The sequence below is a fragment of the Dendroctonus ponderosae genome, unplaced genomic scaffold (genome assembly GCF_020466585.1).
Source record: "Dendroctonus ponderosae isolate FM_Combo_2020 unplaced genomic scaffold, Dpon_F_20191213v2 Dpon_F_20191213_6, whole genome shotgun sequence".
Lineage (NCBI taxonomy): Eukaryota > Metazoa > Arthropoda > Insecta > Coleoptera > Curculionidae > Dendroctonus > Dendroctonus ponderosae.
Genome location: NW_026018814.1, coordinates 3,663,822 through 3,674,058, shown reverse-complemented (window position 1 = coordinate 3,674,058; position 10,237 = coordinate 3,663,822). Strand labels below are relative to the sequence as shown.

The 10,237-nt window shown below is 41.7% G+C and overlaps 3 protein-coding genes and 1 long non-coding RNA gene across 4 annotated transcripts in view; 1 reads left to right on the top strand and 3 right to left on the bottom strand.

Moving 5' to 3' along the window:
* The window catches only part of LOC109534130 (guanine nucleotide-binding protein G(o) subunit alpha), a gene marked incomplete in the record, with an annotated part of 17,412 nt that extends 12,909 nt beyond the window's left edge, over positions 1 to 4,503 (bottom strand). The window contains 2 exon segments of the mRNA XM_048667559.1: positions 3,777 to 3,907; positions 4,291 to 4,503. Coding sequence (XP_048523516.1) covers positions 3,777 to 3,894 — 118 coding nt within the window.
* LOC109534156 (dimethyladenosine transferase 1, mitochondrial) overlaps positions 1 to 10,237 on the bottom strand; it is a 179,795-nt gene that overhangs the window by 26,695 nt on the left and 142,863 nt on the right. The window lies entirely within an intron of this gene.
* Positions 640 to 2,983, top strand: LOC125504892. The gene is made up of 3 exons (XR_007281779.1): positions 640 to 2,473; positions 2,527 to 2,673; positions 2,726 to 2,983. It is a non-coding gene; the product is annotated as an uncharacterized LOC125504892 (long non-coding RNA).
* LOC109534112 (ran-binding protein 9) overlaps positions 7,351 to 10,237 on the bottom strand; it is a gene marked incomplete in the record, with an annotated part of 7,482 nt that continues 4,595 nt past the window's right edge. Inside the window, 9 exon segments of the mRNA XM_048667550.1 lie at positions 7,351 to 8,350; positions 8,401 to 8,512; positions 8,570 to 8,712; positions 8,762 to 8,888; positions 8,940 to 9,248; positions 9,298 to 9,407; positions 9,465 to 9,577; positions 9,627 to 9,811; positions 10,047 to 10,237. Of these exon segments, the coding sequence (XP_048523507.1) occupies positions 8,211 to 8,350; positions 8,401 to 8,512; positions 8,570 to 8,712; positions 8,762 to 8,888; positions 8,940 to 9,248; positions 9,298 to 9,407; positions 9,465 to 9,577; positions 9,627 to 9,811; positions 10,047 to 10,237 (1,430 nt within the window).

Genomic DNA, 10,237 nt, shown 5'->3' with positions numbered 1-10,237 from the left:
AAGAAGTTTCTTACGTTGCCTTTGACCTTGTACGGAGTTTTAATTTTTAAGTTTTTTCAATAAAAATTAATATAAACACCCAGTTTAATGTCAAAGGAGATTAAGTTTTTTCTGTTCCATTTCAATTTGTAAATCTAATAATAGAAGCTTTCGCTTTCTTTCACATCCAATCATTAACAATTCCTCTCCCAATTTCTTTTTCTGCAAATCTGCTAGTTCTAGCCGTTTATCAAGCAGTTGGTCGTATTTTTCAGCTATTTCAGACCTTGTTAGGTGCTTTGAGTTGCATTGTTAGTCGACGTCTGGTACATGCTAGTACAGTAGTCAGTAGCATAGAACAAGGCTTATATATATTATATATTATAGGTCAGTAGTACACAAATATGAAGACAAGGAGTACACAATAAAATATAACAAAACCAATATATTACTGGCCGCGTTGCTGCGAAAGATCATGTGAAATAAAATTCGATAATCATGAAGATAGCAACCTAATTAAATTCTCTGATTAACTAACAGACGATTAGTTTGCGACGGCGCAACACATTTTTTTTAAACACCGGTTAAGATATAATCAGTGTTTAAAGCGAAAACGGTGCAATCGGGGGTTAACTTTGCACTTGGCCCTTGTAGGCCGAATGCGCAGGACAAGAACAGCTGGTTGTCATGGCGACTGGATGCAGCAGCTGTACCAGCGCTGTTACGGGGGCCATTCAAAAATGTGATTAAGACAGTAGAAATTATCCCGGCTTTTTGCATGGAAAATTGTCTTCAGGCGACGCTTGACAACGCCGCGGAAAACACGGAATATGCATTAGTAGTTACCGCGTTAACACGGTCGTTTGCGCTAATTGCTGGGCGCCCAATTCCAATGTATGATTTTGCAGTTTGTCATTGTTTGTCCATGTTTTTTGGACGATCAGAATCGGCTGCTGACCTTCAACTGGTCCAAACTCGCTTATCTATCAGGAAAAGGTTAATTTTGTGCATTTTTCCCCAAGTTGGGAAACTTTCAAGGCCTTCTAATCGTCGCTGTACAAGTCCAAAAAAAAACAATGGCAATTTTCGTCGATGAATGTGTGTCATTATTGTCGCCGAGCTGAATGGGAAAACCTACGCAAAACCAGCTATTATTGTCCGAAATGTGACATGCCAATTCTACATCAATAATTGATAAGCCGAAATCGACGATTACGATCCGGGAAATTGTTTAATCAGTCGGGAACATTTGGGCCATTTGTTGGATTTGCTGAAGATTTAAAGCCCTGTAATTGAGTGCTGTACAAGCCAATGGTTGATTATCAAATTCAAAAAAATACAGTCAATCTGGATGAGTCATTGTGTGGCGCCCAGATGACGAACGGTGCGATTAGGGTAAAATGAGCTGTTATTTATCGAATTGCTGGAAAGCCTATTTATCAATAAGTGCTATCGGGTGTCAACAATCGTTATACTGGTGCGAAAACAATTGTTACTGGCTGCCTTAAAACTGACAGATATTTTTGACATGCAAACGACGTACACCTGCCTTGATTCGTAATGCACGCTCGGGCGCTTAACGGAACTTGCCGATACTGACCCGAATAAATCGTGGCCGACTTTTCGTTTCCCAGTGCGCTTTATTAGGCCCAATTAATGCAAATAAACGGCGGCCGTATGCCCCACACGGCAGGTTTTTATGCTGTATTATTGACTCGATTTTCCACATACCATTTGTCAGTTTCGGTCTTAGTTTGTTGCTATTTTCAGTTATTTGACATTTGACTATTGCGGAATGCAGTTGAACCAGACCGGTTCGGACGAGTTTAGGACGTTGTGGACAACAATTTCTTCCTGACGTTTCGCAAGCACGAATGGTTTGCATCTTCAGAGTATGTTCGCAGTCGAAGCGAATACACCCGAAATACTCAACAGTTTCAAACACTGGTCGCGAATTCGCAGCCAATAGAGAGTTATTGTTCGGCCAATACGTTCATGCAGTATTAGTTTGCGCTATTTTGACACAAACGCCTGCGCAAATCAGTCTAAAAAATAAGAACTGCAAAATTAAAGTACTGTTTTGTAGTATTTGTGTGCCGATACTGCACGTTTTATTTTCTACGTTAAACTGGCAGTTGACATTTCTGACGTCCGGTTGCAGATTATTTCATTATAAACATAACCCAGTTTTACCCATTTCCAATTGACTACTTGTTTATATATGTAAACATTACGTTTAACTACGTATTAAATCTTGTATTACTTATACAATTGATTCAAAATGCCACATTTTTGCAGTGTTCTTTAATGCTCAATGCGTGCTGAACGAGATACGGTTTCTTTTTTCCGATTTTGGCGAGACATAGAAGAGAGATATGATTTGAATGCTTTCTCTAGTGAACGTCGAAATGTTGTGTTAAGGCTTTAAAACGGGTGCCTCTACGTAAAATCTTTATGAGAAATGGTCGTATTTGCTTAGGACATTTCATAACTGGTAAGTATTTGTACAAAAAAGTGATTTTTGCTACTGTCTATGTTTGATTGAAGGAAAACCAGCTGCCTTGGAAGACAAAACTAATCCAGATGTGTTGCCCAACGAAAATTTAGAAAACATTTGTAGTCTCTAACCAGGTCAATCTGCCTGCCTACTCCCTATTTAAAAGGTTTTTAAAAAGAGCTGGAATGAAGCCAGAGGTTGGTTGTTAGAACATTAAAAGGCATAATGTGTTTAAGCTGCTGTTTTTAGGTTCGAGCTGAAGTGGTTTCTGCATGGTGCACAAGATTTGATAGTGTTTCACAATTTATTGAAGAAATTTGAGCAAAGCAGATTTATGGAAGCTGTGTTAGTGAGTCAGTTCAAACTGATGTACCTAACTGAAGAATATTCAAGTCGTGTTTTTCAGAATCTAGATTTTTGCAATTCAATAAAGTACACCTTGCAAGCAAAAGTTCAAGTGATGGATGTAAATGAGAATTATGTTAAAAATAAATGCTTTATCCCTAACGTGTGTAGCTGATATCTCTTGAACGGTGCCAGACTCAGCATACTTGTAAACTTGCAAATCTTTATAAGCCTTGAGCTGTAATCCAATGTAAAAACTACGGCTTTAAATTAAGTAATTCACCAAATACGTCGTGATGTTGGAGAACTTATAAATATCAAGCCGTAATGACCAAGGCGGATCAAACAAGGGTCAAAAACTTCAGTTTGTTTATCGTATCTGTTCCTCGTATCTCCACTAAGCCTTGAATAGTATGCACTTCAAGACATAGTTATACTCATCGGACATTTGTTCTAAATAAAAATATTCTCTTTCCTCAGCCTGATAACCACCCCTGTTTATGAATATAAGTATTATGAAAAATGCAATATTCAAGTTCATTTTCTCTTGCTCCGCCTATGACTGTGGCTTCTCGAATTTTCTTCATTATAACAATTAAGCGTAAATGGTCAGCAGCAACCAAAATCCAATTAAAAAGTAAAAAATACGAATACGCCAACGTAAAATGATTAATAATAAATTGTGTAAGGTTAGGTTACACAATAACACATGTTTAATAGTGAAAGCAGTGAATCCAATCCAATAACTATCATTTCGTTACAGAAATAGCGCAAATGCAGTATTAAAATAAGGAATAACATTAGTACTGCATGACAGTATTTAGCATGTCCAATAACTCTCTAATAGGTATAAAGGTGGCGGTCTTAGTTAACTTGACGTTTCCATACATCATAAATGACAAACTAGACAGGTGGTTGTGTGTAGGAAACGTCATAATTGTTAGACGGAACATACCGAGCAGCAGGAGCTTGATGTCTTTGGCCGCTTGAGCGCCGTCCTCCTTCAGGTTCTTCTCGATGGCTTTGCTCCTCGCCAGCGCGGCCCGCTCTTCTGCCGACGAAGTGCACCCCATTTTTTTGCAACACCTGCAAAAAACCGCGATTTTATTGGTAGGCGGATGACGTCATAGGCATCAAAAGCGAAAAACTCCTCACACTGTTAGCATGAAGCGATTACGGTCGTCAAATAGTTGGTTTTGCACCAATGGCTTGGCTCTGATCTGTTTGCTCAGTGCAAAGCCATCGATTAGGTGTGCCCGTCGCTCTCCGTTGCCGTTCCCCGAGCCCTTAAAGCCGTGTTTACAACAGCAAAAGCGGCTCGAGCCGCGGCAATCGTTCGCTTGGAAGCCACCAAACGGCATTATGAACCGTATGCGAGCTAAGGGAAGTCGGGGAATGGGGAGCGCCAATTCCCGATCGGACACAACCCGCCCTTGTTTGGCAAGGACGACCCGATGGTGGGTACTTACAGATCAATGGTGGCGCCTTGTCCCGGAGTCCACCCCGGCTGCGAACGGAACCCCCGGACCAGTTAAAGCACCGTCTGGTCGGACGCGACGCACATTCACCAACACATCGGCCGTGCAACCAAGATCGACGCTTTTTGTGAAGAACGGAAATCTGACGGTGCAGGAGACGGTTCGGCTGTCGCTCGCTCGATGACGACGTTGTGGGTGGGACGCTTGCGCCGTCGCTGGACGGCCAGCGCATGACGGTCGACGTCGCGGCGCAGGCATCCCGTAAACACAGCGGCCCAACTTTGTCAAATACACGAGCCATTCATCGGCGAGTGGCTCATCGCAGTGACGCCTGTCATGGATCCATCATTTGGATTCAACGTCACTAACCTAAAAATTTTAAGTTTGTTTTGTTTATGGAAGGTATATACGTTTTTATTAGTTTTCCTATTGGAAAGTTACTGAAACAAGGAGACGATGAAGTCCTGCGTACGCCATTACATATCCTTATTCATTAAATATACAGGGCAAGCGAAGGAGTACGTCAGCGATGAGCGAAAGGGATTTACTAAGTAATCAGCCAGGCTGGAGGCTTATACAGCCCAAAGCTCTAGCATACCAACTCTAGGCAGATAGCATTTCCTAAACCTCATCCATGACAAAAACGAACATCACGAACAATATTTTCAATTCAAACAGTATTTGAATCGTGTAAAAATTATACTTTTATGTTTGAATTGCAATTGAATCTTCCTTATTTTCGACCCACAACTTTCATGTTCGCCATTGGGCAACTTCTTAGGTCGGAAACAATCCAATAAGGGCGAAAAACGCTATAGTAAAATTTTGATTTTTGGTCGAAAATTTCATATGGGGGAGTAAGAGATGGATTTTTCCAAAAAATTCAAGTTCCTCAAAATACCTCGAGTGATACATCATTTTCATCGGAAAGAGACAAGGAATGCCACGAGCTAATTAAAATACACCGGGGCCTTTCCAGTCCCCAAATAATCAACATTTTCTGTCGATTTTGAACGGTTTTTGAGCGGTCGCAATCTTCAACGAACGATATCTTCCTTATTTTCGACAAACAACTTTCATATTCGCCATTGGGCAGCTTCTTAGGTCGGAAACAATCCAATAAGGGCAAAAAACACGATTGCGAAATTTTGATTTTTGGTCGAAAATTTAATAAGGGTAAGAGGTCAATTTTCCAAAAAATTAAGTTTCTCAAAATACCTCGACGATCGAAGGGATGTAACGAGCTAATTAAAAGACACCGGGGCCTTTCCAGTTCCCAAATAATCAACATTTTCTGTCTATTTTGAGCGGTCGCAATTTTCAACGGACGATATCTTCCTTATTATCGACCCACAACTTTCATGCTTGCTATCGGGCAACTTCTTAGGTCGGAAACAATCCAATAAGGGCAAAAAACGCAATTGCAAAATTTTGATTTTTGGTCGAAAATTTCATAAAGGGAGAGTAACAGGTGGATTTTTTCAAAAAATTCAAGTTCCTCAAAATACCTCGAGTGATACATCATATGGCTTTCTTGTTCGCCATAACGTAATTAACGTATAGATGCATGTTGTATATATTTTTATGATGTTGACAAAACATCAAGTTTCATGGAAAATCCTGCAAACGCCGTTTCCGATAATTTAGTTTCACCGGAGAACATTACATCCTTCCCGCCTGAAATCATATTAAAAAATGAACTAAAGTCTGCATTAGAACTTTGCCTTACTTTAAATAATAGTTCAAACGTGTCTAACGATGTTCGTGCCCAAATTAAAAAAAAACACTTACAAATCTATTGAATTGTTCAATAATCACAGGAGTCACAGGATTGAATTTGAGAGCAAAAAAGTTAATATTAATAAAAAAAATCGATACACAAGCTAGATTTTATGGTAAGCGAAATAAAGAGTAGCAGAAACTTGAAAATTGTCGGCCTTTGCCTATCGAGGCAAAAATGATAAAGTTATCGTTAAGTCAAAATGCGACAGTGCTAAATATTAGTACATCAGCCAATAATGATCACACTTATTTGTAGATTTGCATAGAAATAAAGTATTTTGGTTTAAATTCAAGTGTTAATTTGAAAGTCAGCGGTGAACCTTACCTCAAAACAACTCTACAAATTTTACGTTTCCCGCCGTTGTACTGCGTTTATACGCATGCGAGTCATTTCGGAGTAAAATAAGATCTACTGCGATGAACTACTAGGGCAATGCAGTTTTTCGCTTTTTCTTGCGGTTAATCCAGACCCGCACCCAGCAGCGGCCCACAGTTTGGAAAATTTGGCACATTTTCCAAGTCCAAGTGGTTTGGATTTGGGCTCGTTTTGGCTAAATATATATATATAAATAATTTTTATTTCCTACAAAAAAAGGCTATCGACCCAATCGGTCTTTCTGCCCTAAGAGTACATTTTGCAATAAAAACGAAATTTTGTGATTTGTCTGTAGCCTCCGTGCCAACAGATAAATGAGTGTTTTTAAAGACAAAAATAAGAATACGACACTGCTGTTTCATAGAATAAAAATCACGTTTTTGCATTCTCCATTCAGTTCGAAAAAAAAATGCTTTTAAATTTCTCTGTACAAGCGTTTTTACGTAAAAAATAGCTGATAATTTAATGAAACTATAATATAATTAATTCGCAAATTCAATCGATGATAATCACAACAAAATTAAAGAAATTGTCTAAATGTAGTCCGCGCACTTCAATACATTTTCGACATGGACAACTAATTATGCACGAATTTATTGCAGCCGATACCTTATGAAAATTTTTCCGCATATCATTGCAGGCTTGTTGAATTCGTCAAAGTAAATCATCTCTGGTTAAAACTGGAGAAGAATAAAGTTTATATTTTTTTTCTATTTGCCCCCAAACGTAAAAGTCCAATAAATTCAAAAAATCAGTGGCGTTTTGGCTAAATTTTACGCTTTTCTTGGCTTTGGCTATTATTGGTTTATAGCATATTTGGATATGAATCACAATCAGGATAATTCCAATTCCTAAGCATTAGGCAAACGCGTGACGCAAAATAGCAACGCAAATAAATACATTTTTTTATTATCGGTAAATTATTCATAAACAATTAAACATTTTAATAATTTATGTACATTTTCTGTCAGTTTGCATCACTAAAAATGGTATTATAGGTCTACGTAAAATAAAAAAAAACACCTTAGAATTGATTGAAAGAGACGGGCCCTTGCGCGGAATAAAAACCGAATTCGCTCGTTATATGTACAAACGTAAAAAAACTGTCCTTATTTACAGGCGAAACGTCGCATCGTTTAGACAACTGACTCACTCTCAAAATATGGTTTTATCACATGGTTGCCAACTTGCAGGTACATGATTGCAGTCAGATGGTACGTTGACTCCTTACACCCAATTGGGACGTGTCAAAAAAGCTTACATTTCTAATCTACATAGCTAACTTACGATTGCATCTTTACCGACTATAGACAGCAAACCGATCAAGCCTATGAGTGATGGCTCGATCGCTTACAATTTCTATGTTATTATGTTCCTAAACCCTAACGCGTTACCATCTAAACACACGAATTTCCTTGACCTCGATCCGGACCAGCCCGTAATCATGAGGCAGAGTCAATGTTTGGGTGTAAGAATCAACATGGGTGAATTGTTGGACTTAAGTAGTTTTGAACGCTGAAAAATCACCATTTTCAAACTGAAATAGTACCCACAAGACGGTTGTAAAAGAGGGCGTCAATGTGAAAATTTGCCCATCGGTTTTGTTCCTCTAGGAGAATGGCAGTCAGCAATTCGATAGTGTTTTCATCGGATTGGGGTAGTCGTGCGCTCCCCCCGAGTTTTGGTCAACATGAACGATGCAGCTCGTGTTTTACCGACCGCAAAAAGGCGCCTGTCGAGCTGCACCCGCGGGTCAGTGGTCCTGGTCGAGGATATCGGACACGGCAGCAAAAGCACATGAACCGAGCCCGTTGTAGGACATCAGGCGGGTGAGTTCGTGGGCGTGCGCCATCGCCACTTCTAAGGGCGGCTTACGTGGCCGATTATTTGATTCTGCAAGTTTTCTGGTTAGCTTTGGCGGGCCCAAATGGCGAGCCACTCACCTAGAATGGCGGAGTTGAGTTGAGCGCACACGGCTTCTCGCTGGGCGGGTTCTAGTTGCCAGCCGATGGGACTGTCCCACGGATTCGAGTAGGCTAATAAACTGAAGGCGTCCTGAAAAAATGCCCATTGTCAACCCGTCCAGTTCGGGACTAGTGGGTGCAGCCGTACCTCCAACATGTGCTGGTTGTGTTGTCGGGTCAACTTGTCCGTCTTTAACCGTTGGCTCATGCTGTAGAGCTCCCTACCAAACTCCAGTATTCGCTCAACGGCCGGCTTTGAACAGGACTTGCGGCAAACTGGCACGTCCACATCTGAAATCGATTATTTACAAGAGATTTCCGGCTCTGGATGCGCTCTTACCCATGTCGTCTTCGTCATCACAGGAACTGGGGGCATCTGCACCGGCAGTGCAGTGATTGCTGCCGTTATGATAACCGTTAACAGGTTCTTTACCGTTGACGCAGTCGGCTGATCCGTTTTGACAGTCCTGCAACGTTACCGGTATCATCTAGGGACAGGCACCGGCAACCTTGCTTACTTGTATGTTGGGACAATCGGTCGTATTGGGACAATTTTCACAGATCCTGCAGTCCACGCCGTTGGGACAGTCGTCCAAAAATTCCACGTCCATGGCGTCGTCGTCTTCGATTAGGGCCGTTCCGTTGCGTGCTGCTTTCAAAGCAACTGCTGATTTATGGCTCGATTTGCACAGTCCCTTCGGTGACTGGATCACGGACGGATGGACTGGGCTGTTGTCTAATTGCGAAGAGTTTAGAATTCCAGTTCCGCACTTTCTATGGCAAACCTCAATGTCCGAACCGTTGACCATCTCGACAAATTGACGACACTGCAACAAACAAATTCGAAACCATGTTCAGCCTGCTCTGGCGCTTTACCTTTAGGGTGAAGAGGAGATTTTCATTGCTGTCGAGCAAGCCAGGGTACATCCGGCCGGTGCGCTCGATGGCCTCGCCCATGCGCCCCGATAGTACCAGTTTCAGAATCTCTGCAACGAAAACCACTAGATAACGATCCGGTTGGCAGCAGTGCGTGCCCGACTCACTTTGTCGATTCTTGATAGAGTGAATGTCCTCGGTGAAGGGCTGATTGGTGATTTGGGCGAACGCCTCAGCAGTATTGCAGTAGCCGTGATGCACCAAATAGGTCGATACGATCCTAAGGAAGGATTGCACTGAGGAGCCACAAGGACAAGTACAACACTCACTTGTTTAGAACGGCCTGCCATTCGGATTGGTTGCCCGGAATTGGAAATTCTTGAACTTCGATCTTGGTGTGGGCGCGCAGCTCGCGCATCATGTCCTCAATATCAAACACGAACGGCTCCTGCCCAAAGTTGGCGTCCACAACTTCACCGGGCGTTTGTAGGCCGACCGTCGGGTAAAGGTTCGGCTGAAAAACGGTCCACATTGCAAAGCTGGCAAACAAACGTCTCTTACATTTAGGAATGTTTTCCGGGCTTTGAAGCCTCAAAGGCGCCTTTGATAATGTCCACCGCAGTTGTGGACGAAACGTCAGGAAGAAATTCCCCCATGGACCACGGCTTCAAAGCCCGGAAAACATTCCTAAATGTGATTTAACCGGCCGTGAAAGCCTTCATAGTATGATAAAACGTCTCTTAGCTTACAGGCAGATCGTGGAAGGCTATACCCAAATGGTGGCCGTTCTTCGTATAAAAGCATGTGTGGTCGATGAGATTGACGCCACATCCAATCACGTCGCCAGTAGTAAACGTTGGCCCATACGGCTGTCCCGTGCCTGACGAGCAGAACGAATGTCCGTCATCGCCATGGTATCCGTACGACTGTTTGTCCCATC